General features: G+C 41.0%; 1 protein-coding gene across 2 annotated transcripts in view; it reads right to left on the minus strand.

Moving 5' to 3' along the window:
* Positions 1 to 14725, minus strand: part of LHFPL6 (LHFPL tetraspan subfamily member 6) — a 259712-nt gene extending 244987 nt beyond the window's left edge. Inside the window, exons 1-2 of one of the 2 annotated variants that reach the window (XM_015120887.3) lie at positions 14579 to 14725; positions 12367 to 12925 (exon numbers count right to left, since the gene is read on the minus strand). In XM_015120887.3, the coding sequence (XP_014976373.1) occupies positions 12367 to 12751 (385 nt within the window). In that variant the 5' untranslated portion in view covers positions 12752 to 12925; positions 14579 to 14725. 2 annotated transcript variants of the gene reach the window in all.
* Positions 14726 to 16949: the final 2224 nt, after the last annotated feature.

Below are 16949 nucleotides of genomic sequence, written 5' to 3' on the forward strand. Positions count from 1 at the left end.
TTATGAGACATCCTTCTTGGGCAAAAAGGAAGCCACTAACAGCTATTGCAGGATGCTTAACCTAATAAAAGTTAGGACATTTTAACTTTAGCTATGATTAAAATCTACTAGATTTTTCTCAAAAAAATATATGGGGCACTCTCACCCCATACCTTGTAGTAAATCTGTTTCCATTCCCTGAACTCCCATCAGATCTCTAGACTAATAAAATAACACTAGATCCATTAAAACATGGAGGGAAAAAAGAAAATGTCAAATTGTTTATGAAAATGAGATATATAAAATCACTCTTACATCCAATTATTTTGTGTGTGTGTGTGTACATATATACTGCTCCTCACTGCTATATATAATATCTATATATATCATAGTATTTCCTGCATTTTTAGGAAGAAAAAAAGAATGTCTTTTTGTGTGAAGCAGTGGAGTTCAGAGACACTGTCAGCTGCTTTAATTGTCATCAATATGCCCCTTTTAAGCCCCCAGCTGTGCTGGACAGTTAGTAACACATGCTTACATGCAGACTAATGTGCAAATGATTCTGAAGTCAGAGATATGCACACTGTAAAGCTGTATAAGTCACATCTACATACCGTGGTAACAACAATATTTACTACTTTAAAAAATAACCCACTGAAAGCCAAAACAGTTGTAATGTATTGTATTTTCTTTCCCCCTTTTTGTTAACTTTTGAGGAACTAGAAAGAAAAAAGAAAATGCTGGCTACTTATATAAACAGAGATATAAAATTACTGAGATATTCATTCATTCATCTATTCATCTAAAAATATGCATTGTGACAGTAGAGCTTGACTCTACTTCAGAAATTTCAAAATCTTTTCTCTCTATTCCCACAGCTTCACTGAGATTCTCACCATTGCTGGCCGACATTGCTATAACAGGCCTGTAACTGCCTTTCCTGTTTTTAATGTTCCCCAAACCAATCTCTGCTCCTCACTGCTACTAGATATATAGTTCCTAAGTCAGTTGCACCCATAGCCTCTCAAAAGCTTCAATTTAGTTAAATACAGAATCCTCAACTTGGGGCCAGGCACGGTGGCTCACGCCTGTAATCCTAGCACTTTGGGAGGCTGAGGCAGGTGGATCACCTGAGGCCAGGAGTTCAAGACCAGCCTGGCCAGCATAGCGAAACCCTGTCTCTTCCAAAAATACAAAAATTAGCCAGGCGTGGTGGCGTGCACCTGTAATCCCAGCTACTCAGGAGGCTGCATCAGGAGAATTGCTTGAACCCAGGTGGCAGAGGTTGCAGTGAGCCGAGATCGTACCACCTCACTCCAGCCTGGGCAACAAGAGCAAAACTCTTGTCTCAAAAAAAAAAAAAAAAAAAAGAATCCTCAGCTTGGAACATAAATAGAGGCCTTCATAACTTGACTGCATCTGTCCTGTCCACGTTAGTCCCTGTCACATCACTCTCACCCCATACCTTGTCGTAAATCCATTACCATTCCCTGAACTCCCATCAGATCTCTTTACAATTCCTTGGCTTTAAGGATTTGATGTTCCCCTGTCTGAAGGTTGAGGAGGCTGTCTGCTCACCAGACCCAGGTCAACTAGCGCCTCTGCTACGACACCTTCCCAGACACAATGTCACTCCTGCCCTGCACACCCACAGCATTTTGTTCATACTCCAGTGGATCCTGGACATTCCTAGATTAAACATCTGTGATTTTGATCTAGTCACCAAAAATCCTAAAAGGACATAGCAGGACACAATCCTCCACACTGCCTTGGCGACAGTATGAATTTGAATTATGTATTGCGTTTCACCCAGGGTCCAGCCAGGGAAGCCGAAATCATCCTAGATATTTCAAACACAGAGAATGTTGTACAAGAAATTGGTTCTACAGATGATGGAAGAGCTAAAAGGCCAAACAGGAGCTAAAGAGGCAACCCAGAAAGTAACATCAACAGAAAACTATTGCTGTCCATTAGATAGGAGTGATATTGACATAAGATGGCACTACTAGTGATGAGAGGACTGGGCTGCCTGACCAGGGGAGGATCATGTCGTGATTTTCTGATGAGAGCTGGGACCAGGAAGGGCAGGGCTTTCTAGGAGGAGAGAACCATGCCCACAAAACTGTGCAAGGAAAAGCAAGAGAAGGAGAAATACCCTGGATTCTTCCAGTCTCCTTTTGTCTTCCAAAAGTGCCTCCCACTGGCCGGATGTCCAGGTGCCAGATGCTAAGGCTTCCAGGAAACGTGGTCCTTGTGATTTACAACCAAGCAGGGAAAGGGCGCGATGGAAAATGAGTGGCACACAGTGTGTGAGGCTGCTGAGCCCCTCACGTGGCTGCAGAGTGAGCCTCACCAGTTGATCACTGTCTGAGCAAAACACAGCAGTGCGTGTGTTACATATCATGAGTCCTTGTATTGTAATTATACCTCGCACGTTGGTTTCCTCTATAAGACCGTGAGCTCAGCAACAGCAGGAACCCAATTTTTACCCTAACACATAGCACATTATTTGACATACAGTGGGTGCTCGATAAGTAAATGCCCTTAACCACCAGTCCCCAGGATTTACAACATTCTTTAACTTGGTATTTCCCAAAGTTTATTCTGTTGACCATTAATTCAAAGAGACGTTAATGCATATTACAAGTAAATAGGACCCTGCCATTCCCAAAGAAGTTTGTGAAACAAAGGGTTAAATAAACTTAAGCTGATTTGTTTATTGCAGAATTATTCGGAGTCTTTAAAATGTGCTTGAAGAGAGAACTGTAGTATGATACAGCATTGTTTCAACATACATGACAACTAAACACTTTTTCCAAAGAGCTAACATTATGCAGGAACCTCAGTTCTAAGGGGATATTGCTTAAATATCTTCACATTGGTGGCATTACTTCCTTTTATCTTTGAAATATTCCCATGAGGTACAGAAGAATAAGGTCACACCTTGAAGATACAAGTGTCACTAATAAATAATTAAAGCTAAAGAACACATCAAGTATTAATTGGATATGTAAGGTGTCATTTACTATTCTAGTCACTGCAGGGCTAGAATAAAAATCTAAGTCATAGTTCCTACCCTATTTGAAGAGATAAGAAAAACAGAGAACCATAAAATGAAACTTTTTTTATCTGACAATATTTTTATACATGCTTTAGTACATCAAGATACCTACCTGGTGCTGTTTGATTATTAAAACTCTGAGACCCATGGAGGGGAATTATTTACTGAAGTGATAAGCAGGTCAGCTCTGGAGCTTACGATTTCAATTTCATGAATTATAAGAGCAAATCACTAACTGGAATGACATCTACCAGATAAATTGTTTTTTTGTTTGTTTGTTTGTTTGTTTGTTTGAGATAGAGTCTTACTCTGTTGACCAGGCTGGAGTGCAGTAGCCCCATCTCGGCTCACTGCAACCTCTGCCTCCCGGGTTCAAGCGATTCTTCTGCCTCAGCCTCCTGAGTGGCCGAGATTACAGGCGCGTGCCACCACACCTGGCTAATTTTTGTATTTTTAGTAAAGATGGGGTTTCACCACGTTGCTCAGGCTGGTCTCGAACTCCTGACCTCATGATCTGCCCACCTCAGCCTCCCAAAGTGCTGGGATTCATTACAGATGTAAGTCACCATGCCCAGCCCAGATTTTGCTAGACTGCCAATAATAACAATATTAATGACAAGAACTGGGCAAGGCTGGTCTCGAACTCCTGACCTCATGATCTGCCCACCTCGGCCTCCCAAAGTGCTGGGATTCATTACAGATGTAAGTCATCATGCCCAGCCCAGATTTTGCTAGATCACCAATAATAACAATATTAATGACAAGAACTGGACAATGTTGTATCCAACCCCATGAGCCTCTAAAAATGACCATTTAAAAATCTCTGAGAAAGTCATGGACTTTTTTTTATTATGATATAGCTAAAACTTCCATTTGTTTCTATATTTTATTGATCCAGATCGATAAAGTAGGACATTATCCTTCATTTTTAAAGAGAGACACAAAGCCTCTGGTTTTGTTATCTAAGAAATATGTCCTTTGGAATTAATATTATCATTTACCTTCATAAAGGATTATTACAAAGGCTTCCAACAATGGGTGTCTACACCAGAAAATTTAGCCAGCACGTGATCATCTGTTAAATAATTTTTAAAAGACAGTATGCTTGCTTTGGTCAGATATTTTGGCATTCTCCCCAAATGGCCTCTCTATTACATATTACATTATTAATATTAACCTGTAATGTAATTTTTGAATATTGGCAAAAAGTGGCTATATTGTAAGTATTTCTGTCATACCAGAAGCACAAACTGAGGGCCAAAGAGACAATAAGAATATTCCCTTATGTTGAGACTTATTCACGGTGAACAAAAATTCTGAATTCTAAATATAATATAAAATAGAAGTTTAATCAGCACTTTTAATATTGTGGTGATAGTATTCACAGCCTAGTCAGTAACTAATGGGATAACTTTGGTTTTCATGCTCTAAAATTCAGTGTTCTCATCTGTTAAAAAAAAATTAATCACCTGCTTCACTGAGGTGAAATGAAAACTGAATATGTTCCACAGCTCAAAGGTCCCTTCAGGGTGCAGGACCCAAATAAATTAGGTAAATATTGAATCCTATATTCCCGCCCATTTTATCTGGGAGATTGGCAATATGCATCAACACACCAAAAGCTCCGTGAAGTTCTGCTGCTATGAACCTATTAACTTTCCAAAACCAAGGGCTTCTCAAATCTACTTGTCCCTAAAACTGTTTTACTTTTTCCTGATAGCACCTATTGGTACACCCAGGAATTAATGTTCCTCAGAACTCACTTAAGGCTGATACTTCAAGGGAGCAACAAGATCAATTCTTGTGACATCTAAGAATAAAAGTTTTGAGTTTGTTGCTTTTATTCTTTCTGATTATAACCAACACCCACACAGTAAGACACCCTTACCAACCTGGAGAGTTCAAATACAGAGTGTATAACAGTGATGACTTTGTGTGGAGTGAAAATTGTATGCATCTCATCATACTTACATAGAATGATGTAAGTATCATTGATATGTAAGTATATGATACATAGAATGATGTAAAGATCTCTTGAGTGTGGTTTTTGAGTTCTTTCTATGGAAATGGTTATGAATTTACATTCCTCAGTTGGTTTCCTTTGTGACTAACAATTTGTTTTCACAAGATAGGTCAACAATTTGCATTTCACTCTGTTAGTGAGGCTAACTGATCCACACTGACCATGGCCTCAGGGGTGTCTGGCTATGGCTGTGTTTGCTGGTGGAAATTAAGCGAAGTAACTTAAAAATCAAACAACACTCTTAGAAAGACTCTACTCTGCCTAAAGTAAATAGAGAACTGAACCATGTCAAAAATAAATAATTCTAGCAAAAAAGTGTTGCATAGCTGCTAATAAGTCCAAGTATAATGGAAAACTCTATATCCCACTATTTTAAGACTTACTATGATTATTATTTTTACTTCAAAAATACAAAGTTAAAAAGTAAAACACAGTAACGCAAAACAGGGAAAAGCTGATAAATTTGGCAAAAAAGAAATTAGATCTGAGCCCACTCTAACAGAACATGTAGCAGCAACATCACATTGTTGCAGGATGAAGGAGGAAAAATACAGCATTGGGAATGATGGTGGGGTTTGCACTTTGTACCTGGAGTCATGCATCAAAATACAGTCCTCATCTAAGTATAGCATGGAAAACATTTCATTCTTTTTTATGAGTGTATATACAAGGCTAACCATCACCTAAGGTCAGCAAGCAATATAAAAGCAAAACCAACAATAAACGCATCTGTTCCTACACCAATTCTTATGTTCTGCAGCTCAAATCACATCACCCCCAAAATGACCACTAAAGAGGTAATGATGATTCATTCTAAGCTTAACAGTGGTGTAAGTCTACATCCCAATACTAGTACAATATGGAGTTTTAGGCAAATAAAAGTGGTTTGTGTTTCTCCAAATATGGTTTGTGGACCATCTGTGTCTAAAACACCTGGGGAGTTTGTTCAAAGTGCTCCCTGGGCCCCACCCAGACCTTCCCAGCAGTCTCTCTGGGGTTAGGCCTTGAACTCTTTACATAGAATAATCTCTCTGGTGAGTTTTAAGCCTACTAGAAAGCTAAAAGAATATTGTATTGAGGCTGGGTGCATTGGCTGACGCCTGTCATTCCAGCACTTTGGGAGACTGAGGCGGGCAGATCACCTAAAGTCAGGAGTTCAAGACCAGCCTGGCCAACAAGGTGAAACCCTGTCTCTACTAAAAATACAAAAATTAACCAGGCATGGTGGCAGGCACCTATAATCCCAGCTACTCGGGAGGCCAAGGCAGGAGAATCGCTTGAACCCAGGAGAGCAGAGGTTGCAGTGAGCCAAGATCACGCCATTGCACTCCAGCCTGGACGACAAGAGCAAAACTCCGTCTCAAACAACAACAACAACAACAAAAAGAATACTGCATTGAATCCTGATATGGAGAACTTAGAAACCTCATAGGAAAGCATCAAAACAATAAAAATCTTTCTCATGTTAAGGCTTAGAAAACAAGTTTTTTTAGAAAAAAAAAAAAACGTAAAAAACGAAACTGGTGACCATGACAATTTGGAAACATAATTTAAAAACATCATTAGATACAAACATTAAAATTTTGTGTTCTCTATATTATAAAAGATTTATTAATTCCTCAACATCCTTGCTTTTAACAAATCCTGAGCTTAGAGTACATGCTCTCTGTGGTGCTCACTGTCAGCTGCCTGCAGTGTATCTTCCTTTCTTTCCTTTTATTTTTATTTATTTATTTTTTTTTTTGAGACAGAGTCTTGCTCTGACACCCAGGCTGCAGTGGCGAAATCTTGGCTAACTGCAACCTCGGCCTCCTGGGTTCAAGCGATTTTTATGCCTCAAACCTCCAGATTAGCTGGAACTACAGGCACGTGCCCCCACATTTCACTAATTTTCATATTTTTAGTGAAGCCAGGGTTTCGTCATGTTGGGCAGGCTGGTCTCCAGCTCCTGGCCTCAGGTGATCCGCCTGCCTTGGCCTCCCAAAGTGCCGGGATTATAGGCGTGAGCCACTGCACCTGGTGTGCATCTCCCTTTCACTCTTTCCTGGCTGGCAAAGCCCCACTCCCACTGTTTCACCATGTAGGCCTCCATCTCAAGCTTGCTCCTTTATATTATCAGTGTTCGTGGTTGTGACGAAAAGGCATGGTCTGTGGCCCTAGATAAGTATGACCACTGAGCAAGAGTTTATCATCTTCTTCCTCAAAGATGCTGAAGACCAGGAGATCTTTTCATTGGTTAAAGCTGATTTAAGTGCCATTCTACCTTGCTGGAGAAATTCAGAAGCACTGGCTCCTAGGGTACCCTTCTGGCCTAATCATTCTATATTTCCAAGATGTACACGACTGTACAGAGTTGGCCAAGGGCTGTCCAGGACCATCCCTATGGTCTATAGTATGGTATTCATATCTTTCAATTAACAATTTCTTACTGAAAATCCACTGCATGCAAACTTCAGAAATTGTATGAAGGTCTCATTTTGAATTCTTCATATATAAAATCTTGTGTCTGGTATAAGAAAATTATAAATAAAAGGAAATGCTATGTATAATACATATATTGTAACATATATATGTATGTATGTATATATATAACATGTATTAAGAGAGAATTCCATACAATTTGTTGTGACAAGAACTAAGAGAAATGGAACAAGAATGTGCTAAATCAGTACCAAACTACAGAGGCAGACCCCCTTTGTAGTTCAATTTTAGAGAGGTTTATAGCAGATTATGACACAACGACACTTTAACTCAGTTCTGAAAGTAAGCCATCTACCAGAAATCTCATTTTCTTAAATAGGAAATGGTTAACTTAGAACCTGGTTTTCAAGGTGTGGTGTCTGAACCAGCAGCAGCAGCATCACCTGAGAACGTGTTAGACACGCAAACTATCAGGTACCCCACCAAATCTACTGATTTAGAAATTCTGCAATCTGTGTTTTAAAAGGTCCCGCAGGTGATTCTGATGCATATTAGAGTTTAAAATCTGCTGGCTTAAAACTCAAGACAATTCACCTGGACCTTCTATCATAGGTTAGAGTGAGCCAAATAAAACAAGAGTAGTTATTATCGTAATCTATAAGGCATCATTAAAAAAAAAAAGTCCTCTGCCTGCTTCCCCAAGTGGCCTAAGAAGTCCCTACATTTCTTTAAATTAGAGCAACTGTTTTCAGTTAAGACACGGTCACAGAAAGCCACTATGCCAAATTATATGCCAACACTCATTATTTAGCTTATTACTCAGCTGTCACGTGGCAGAGAGTTTGGCTATAAAAAAAAGCATAACATAGCATGTCAAGCAAGGGAAGGAGAGTCCCAAGCAATCTCGCTCAAGCCATGAAAGACAGGCCCAGGTGGAACTCTACAGTACGGAGACTCTGAAAAGGTAATGATACTTTCAGAACACAGAGCAAGGGATGCTCAAAGAAATATTCTGATATCATCACCGTCTTCAGTGGCACTTAACTATCAATTAGTTGAGATGATCTCCTCCGGCTTCTTAGAACAAAACAGTGTCTAAGCTGGAAAGGTAATGGTTTGCTGCTGGTTAGCACTCCACACGCATTTCATATGTATATACGACTAACGATCAAACTAAACGTGGAATAATATAAATCTGGGACTCTCTTTGGTACTTCCTCATTACTGCACCAGCAGTTTCTTAAGATGAAATGTACACATTCAGATTCTGACATTTGCAAGCACCACCTGACAGAACTTATAAATACACTTAATATGTCTTTACAATGTTCTTACGTGTATCATTTACAGGGCATGTAAATCTTACTAATAGGTGCACCAAAAAGTCTGATATTAATTTTTTTAAATTCTGTTAAAGTCCCTAATGACTAAAACAGTATTTGAAAGCACAAAATTTTACATTCACCAATCAAAAACATTAAAGCCTCTATTTTCTCCTAGCATCCTTACCACACTATATACATGGTAACATTTTTATTTTATGTTGTACTTCCCACAGCCTTTCTACATGCCTTTTAAAAACTCAGTTGAGGGTAACTCAACCCACACTGGTTCTTTAAAGTTAGGACATAAACATACCTTATAATATGAAATGGAGATGGTGGCAATTCAAGTTTCTGTACAGATTACCACAGGAAAAGTGATAGTCATTGACTCCTTGAGGTATTCCTACTATAGATAAAAAAATATCCAGGTATGGCAGCCCCATTTTACATTGCTCTATCAGTTGACAGCTGACATTTTAACCTCTAACCAACCATAGCAAGAATATTCAGAATTAAGTTTGACATTTTGTCCTTTAACTTGTTCCAAAGCACTGCAGGGGTTTTACTGCCTGATGTTAGACCATATGTGCAAACTCTAGACACAGCAGGCGGGGTTAAGCAGGATGCCTCTGTATTTTGCCATTCTCCTGCTTCCTGTTGTTTTTGGAGGAGCCTAACTTTAGCTAAACATAACCCTCCTGGGCATATCATTTTTAGCAGGAGAATCTGCCTCATAGCAAAGTTCCCTGTATGTTGATTACATTTCTGAAACATGGCAGTCTATGAGATTGATAGAACTCACTGGTTTGGCATCCTGCCGAGTCTTTATGAAACCCAACTCATCGTAGGAAAAATTGATTAAAATAAAATTACTTATTGCATAAGTTTTCGTGAATAAAAACCCAAACTATTATGAAAAACCTACCTAGGGAATTCTTTTCGAAGTTTTTTTTTTTTTTTTTTTGTCATCTAGTCTCCCATTAAGTAACAGTAATAAACAGGGATTCTTTAAAACCTTTTCCATGTTTCAAGTTATTTTTTAATTCTAAATTTACTGTTATCTTTGGCAATGGGTATGTTTACTTGTACCCTTGAGAGGTGAGATTCTGTAAAACCCTCTTAGATTTTACATCCAGAATTATTTTTGCCTGTATAAGAAATACTTTCGAGAAATGAGAGAATACCAGCTTCTACTAACACATTTTGTTGTTGTTGTTGTTTTGTTGTTGTTGTTGTTGTTTTGAGACAGAGTCTCACTCTGTCACCCAGGCTGGAGTGCAGTGGCACCATCTTGGCTTACTGCAAGCTCCGCCTCCCAGGTTCACACCATTCTCCTGCCTCAGCCTCCCAAATAGCTGGGACTACAGGCACCTGCCACCACACCCAGCTAATTTTTTTGTATTTTTAGTAGAGACGGGGTTTCACCATGTTAGCCAGGATGGTCTCGATCTCCCGACCTCATGTTCTGCCCATCTCAGCCTCCCAAAGTGCTGGGATTACAGGTGTGAGCCACCGCGCCAGGCCAGCTGCTACTAACAAATTATACTCTTAGCTTAATGTCAGTAACTCCCACCAAGCCAAAGTTCATGAAAAGTACACACAAAGAAAAAAACATGGTTCTTTAAAAATATATATAATTTCCCCAATTGTCTGTCCCCTTTGGTATTCTGTAAAGTAGAACACTTAGCTCTATATAATTCAAAAAAAATCTATACATAGCTTAGAGAGGGAACCATAAATCTCATGGGTCTCAGATTCACTTCCTGTTGCCTTCCTTCATTACATGTTTAAAGATAATCAATAAAAACTGATTTCTCTTTGTAAGCATTTTCCTGTTCTGCCAGAAATAATAGCAGGCCCTGCCCTAAAATGAAGGAAAAATGGAAAGTAATATTTACCATAAGAGGAGAAATGAAACTGCCTAAGCGTTTTTCCTGAGCCAAGTGAAACACAAACAGCAGACCAAGTTTATTCTTACAGAAAAAAATTTTAAATACTCCTGGCATTAATTCTATTCTTAATAGAATTAAATTTGAAATACTTAATTTTAAATACTCTTGGCATTAATTCTATTCTTAAAATCTATTCTTAAAATTGGTAAGTTTTCAAACTCTGAATTTACATTTCCACTTTCCACGGCAACTTCTTCAGGTTTCCTAATAGTTTTAACAACATGCCTGTGTAAATATATATATCACATGCAAGACTTTTGTCAGTGTTAAACATTGAAGATGTAAAGAGAGGACAGGTAGGTAGGTCCCCCACACTGCCTCCAGGGAGGGACTAAGATGCAAAACCAATGGGAAAAAAAACAAATGAGAACAAAGTTACATTAGTAAGGAAAGAATGGACAGTTCTATCTCCCTTCAAAACAAAACTTTCTATCTCATTTCAAAACACAAAACTTTGCCATTTGCATTTGCAGCACAAGAATTAAACATTACTTAAAATGTTACTTGAAAGTTTTATATTAAATAATCTGAAATAATCCATTGGGGTTCTCTAATACGGGGAGACTATCTCACAACTATTCATTTTTAATTTGTTTTTCTTCTTGGGGATTCTTCACAAAAGACTGTAAGAGAACACCAAATGGCAGAGTAACAGACCTTTACTTTGTAATGAAGTTCCAAATACATTGTATAAGTTTTCCAGGCTTCCTTTTTCCCTTCACTCTGCACTATCTATGGAGGTTGTCATATTTCACCAGGGTTGACTGTAAATCAGACAAGTTCAGCCAGTCAGGTTGAAGAATGGAGGTGAAAAGCACAGTGGAAAATACATAAAGTACAATTAAAACCATATGACCAGAGATATTGAAGCAATACTTGCTGGAGGAAATCCAAGTAAAAATCAAACCTCTTCTGGCGTTAGTGAAACTATCCAGTCCGTCTGGGACAAGCACACATCGTTTGCTAAATATCCCTTTTCTTTTTTTCCACAGCAAGAGCACCCAGGAAAGTCAAGACCTAACAAGGTAATTAAGTGGATCGCTATCTCTGTAGAATAGTTAAGTTCATAGTTGTTATATAAAACTGATCTCTCATTTAAAATAGTTAACATTTATTTAGAAATAGAGTTTAAGATTGGGCAAGAGTAAATTTTGCATCCACCAAAGTGTATTAGAGGTTCATGATAACAATGTTGGATCAAAAACCTTTTCCACTTTTCTGTGAAATCTTTACCTCTAAAGACCTGAGGATTCCATGAAGACAAAGATAATCTAACTGCCTATTGTTTAACATAAAGAACAAGAAGATATAAAATCCAAACTGTCTCCCCTACTACACTGCAAACAACCTAGATGTTACTGTTTCACATAGGTGGCACTTAGCAGGCCACTGATGTATACATACAGAAATGAAGAACTCTTGAAGCTGTAAAGCAATTCTGACAATAATCTTGACTTTGGCAACTTACCATCAAAGCCATTCCAAATCTATTTCTCTTGTGCATTCCAGGTGTCATTTATAATAATCTCAGTAGACAACTGAAACATAATTTTTAATACTGCTTTGGGATTCCAGTAAACAACTCAAGCTCAGCAAGTCACTTACCCCCAAGAAACTGAATTCCTCCAGCCACTCTTCCCACTGTCCTGGAGATGAGGTCGGAAACACAGCAACCCATGAGGGCAGTGAGTGCCACCAGGAGGAGGAGGCCACAACCCAGGCCGGTCACTATGGTGCAGATCCTCCATTCTGCGCTGGGGATGCCTTGGAAGGAAGCATAGCGCCCACATTCCTCCACCATCACCATCATCTGCCGACTCTCATCATGCACAGGATATGAGCACCTCCGGAAGGTACCGAAGGACACAGGCTTGCCCAGCTGTGATCCCCAGAGCCAGTAAGGCATAAAGAACCCCACGCAGGAGGTGGCAGCACAAAGAAAAGAGAGCAAAGCCCAGATTACTCCAGTACAAGTCAGGCTGGATGCCATCTTTCACCAGATAGGGCAATGAGGACCCCAAGTAAGTGTCCAGGGACTGCAGGAGCGAATGAAGACGTGAAATCACCAGGGACCCACAGATAATCCACAGTTCTGTAATGCAGAATGGATCTTCAATCTTACTGGGCATCAGCTTTCCATCCTCTGTACTAAGGATGATGGTCCCTGGTAAAACAACAGGAAACATTAAAAATGAAAGGCATTAAAAGAAGTGACAACACTGTTTCAGCTAGTCTACAATTTTCAATTAATAAACATTCAGACTTGCCTCAACCCTCTAAAAGTGGGAAGAACTAATTCTCTCTATGAGCTTCTCCATAACTTGATTTTTGTCAAACCAGCTCAAAGCTTTTTCATGTCTTTATCTCCTATAAATGTTTCCAAATTAACTCTGACAGCTATTTACTTAAAGAAACGCCTGATTTGTATTTGACAGGCCAATGAATTCATTCTATATATTATATCCTCACATTAAAAGTAATGTAGCATTTTCACTGGCAATAAACAATGAAAATAAAGTGAACCATGCCATGGTTTCCTTTTTTTGGCTTGCAAGTTCATGCTCACGTTGCAACTTTGTTGCAACTTTTCTGTGTCCCTTTAAGGGTGCATTAACTCTCTGCATGAGCCAAACAAACTAATTAGGATAATTTTTCACAATTGCAGAGTACCATAAATTTAACAAGCATTATGGTCTGCGGAGGCACACACAGTACAGAACTATTACCAGACACTCTTTGTACTCATTCAGCAGCATTTGAGATTTCTTTAGTCTTAACATCTTCTAGTGCAAAAGAATGCCTGTGTATGACTTATTTTGGGTCTGCAGTTCTGATTCATTGATTCCAACAGTTTTATTGGAATCATTTCTCCCACTGAATGATTGTCTAATCTGAACAGCAATCCATACTCCCCAGTATTCTACATCAAACCCCAGTCATCCAAATGGTTCCAGGGACATTTACTTCCACCCCAGCCTTTCAAAAAGAGTTCCTTAACCATTTCTCCCACTTTCTATAAAGAAACGAATACAGAAGCACACAGCCCCTCCACCCTAGAGTTCCACCCCCAGGACTCCTAACTCTAGCTTTCAGGGTCCACAGCAAATTCCCCCCTTTCTTCGCCTCGCCCCTACCCGTTTTTTCTCTAACCACCGCCCATTTTCAGTTCTGGATGTCACTCAAAAGGGAGGTCCGGCTACTACTTTTTTTTTCTAATCTTGTCAACTGCAGTCAGTGGCTGAAGTTGATCTATCTGGGCCACGAGGCTGGGGAAGACCAGCAGGGGGTGGCGTGGGGACAGGGGGGGGCCCATCTCCAACTGCGGTGAGGCGCCCTCGCCAAGACAAGCCCATATTTAGCCCCCTGCCATTGCCTCACCGAGCCACTTCACCCATGGAGACACACAATGATCCCTCCATTCCAAAAGGGGGCAAGAGGCATTTTCTAGCCGGCTCTGGGTGAAGGGAGGGGATAAGGATGGGCAGGCAGCACCCCCCGGAGGCAGACGCCAAGAGCGGACGCGGCTGGCAGGGAGAGCCGACGGATCCGCCGAGCTCAGGAAGTCCGGAACCCGGGAGCAGCCCAACTCCGGCTCCGGGGCAGAGAGGGAGCCCGGGAGAAGGCAGCGGAGCCCACGCCCACGGGGCAGCCAAGCGCTTCACTTACATGGCTGGAGGGCGGCGGCTCCCTTCCCTCCCGCGTCCCGGGCGCACACACAACTTGCTGTCTTTCTCGGGCGGGAACATCCACGGAAAACCAGACCGTCCTGCCCTTCTTTGCCTCTGTCCCTAACGGCCGCAGAGCCCCGGGGCCCAACCTGAAGAGCAGGAGTCGGCAGGAGGCGGAGGGTCTCCAGAAGCGGCCTGGCACCAGCGGAGACCCCCACTCCCGGCGAGTCCGCGGCGGCGGTTCTGGCGGAGCGCCGTGGCCGCGCGCGGGCGCCGGGGATAGCACGCAAAGGAGTGGATCTCCCTTTGGCAGGCGAGGCACGCACCGCCTCCTCCCCTCCGCTGCCCGGCCCTCCTCTCTCCAGTCCCCTCCCCTCGCGCCCCGGGAACTCCGCGCAGACAGACCCAGGACGCACCGGGGACGTTCCTGGAGCGCCGGGAGGGGAGTGGGGGGCGCCCCGCTATCCGCGCGGGTCGAGGCCCACCCCCGGAGGCAGCTTTCGCGGCTCCTCCCCTAGCCCCGAGCCCCCTCGCGCCCCCTCTCCCGGCGTCTCATTCAAAGCTGAGAGTGGGGAAGGCAGACAGACGGAGAAGTATGGGAGAAAGTTGCTTGTCTTCCTGGGTGACCCCGAGGGGCCACGGAAGATGACACACTTTGCCTGTTGGCTTTTCTGGGTTTACTGTTCGGGTTTATGCTTGTTTTCCTGCCGCCGTTAGAAGCCGTAGACGGGAAAGAGGGCCTTACAGAGTGGGTAAAGTGGCCCCTTTGAGATTTGAGGAGGCTTTTGAGAAGTGGTCACTTTGGAAGGCTTTGAACGAGGCGGTTGTGGACGTGGGAATTAAAGCACAGCAGAGAGCCCAAGGCTCCTGTATGGCATGGGGGCATCTGCCTTTCCAGAGGAGCCAGGGCAGACCTCTAGCGAGCCTCTCCCAAGCGATACTCTATTTCAAAGGTCTCTCTCTCTCTCTCTCTCTCTCTCTCTCTCTCTCTCTCTCTCTCGCTGTTTCTCTTTCTCTCTCTCCCTCCTTCCCTTTCTCTTCACTTCCTCCCTCCCTTCTGCTCCATCTTGCCTCCTGATCAATTTTGCAGTTTATTCCATCATTTGATTTCTTTTCTGCGAAACAACTGATTTTTAGTTCCCCTCTGGACTTAAGGACTTTTTCCACTTGTCATTAGCACTAACCCCTTTAGAAGTTGAGAGCTAGATTCAGTAGATGACTGTGGGAGTCTCTACTGAAGACAGTATTTTAAGAAGTGTGCCATCTGGGAACAGCAGTTTTTGAAGTAGACAGTTTCCCAGATGATATAGTTTTTGTGAGGTGCCTTTTTAGAGGAGTTGAAAATAATAAATTGGCAGGTATATATTTCATAGCAGATTTTCAGACTGCACCATTTTAATTAGCCATGATGGTGTACATTTTTCCCACAACGACAGCTGAAGATATGTGTTCTTTTATTATTATTTTGAAAGATCTTAAGTGATTGGTTCCAAGCCTTTTAAGGTCACAGGTCTTTTAAAAAATATGATGAAACTGATAAGCCTTTCAGAAAAAAAAAAATGCACATACGTATAAAGTTTTACCACAGTGATTCTGAAGAAGGAAAGGGATGTTTGGCAAGGTCTGAAGATAATTTTGATTATCATAACCCATGACTGGGGAGTATCACTGGCATCCAGTGGGTGAAGACCCGAGATCCCGCTAAGTACAGCGCACAGGACAGTCCCCAAAATTACCTGGGCCAAAAAGTCAATGATTTGAAGGAAATATTAGGTGGTTTCCCATTCCCTTAAAGTCCATTCATGAATTCCATATTCAGAATCCCCAATTTGAGTGTTTTTGTTGTTGTTGTTGTTTAGTTTAAGTTGTTTTAACTCTTACAAATCACCAGTTACTGGGCTGAGTGACAGCGTAAGAATGATTGCTCTGACTTCCATTTAGGTACCACACCCTTAGTTATTACACAGAGCCTTCATACCTATATAATGTGATGATGAAAGATATGATCATAAAAGACAAAATAATAATAGTGAGAATCAGAGTCACCTCCATACAACCTGCTGGGGAAATTGCTGTCAAACACTTTCTCAAGCTTTAAGCACTTGAGCTGGCTGGAGAGAGATTAGTGATAATCATGGTTACTACAGATGGACTCCTTGCTGCGTGTTAGTACATTAAGGTCTCTTAATAGATTACTTATCTGGTCCTCAAAAAAGAAAAGAAAAATTATGAAGAAGGAACAATTATTATTTTACAGCAAGGATAAGAAGTAATTTGCCCAAGAATTTACAGCTAAAAAATGACTTTTAAAAAAATCTCATTATTTGCACTCTATTAAGCAGAGTAAATGCTATCACAGAGATTCTGCCTAAAATGAAAAAAAAAATTATAGAAGAGGCCAAATTTTTAAAAATCTGTCAGGATGCAGTATCAATTATTCGTGAAAGTATAATACTGGGACTCAAATTTCTAACTTAAATAAGTGAATTTAGACAAATGGTGATCTTTCCAAGTCTAAGT

This window comes from Macaca mulatta, chromosome 17 (assembly GCF_049350105.2).
Source record: "Macaca mulatta isolate MMU2019108-1 chromosome 17, T2T-MMU8v2.0, whole genome shotgun sequence".
Classification (NCBI taxonomy): Eukaryota; Metazoa; Chordata; class Mammalia; order Primates; family Cercopithecidae; genus Macaca; species Macaca mulatta.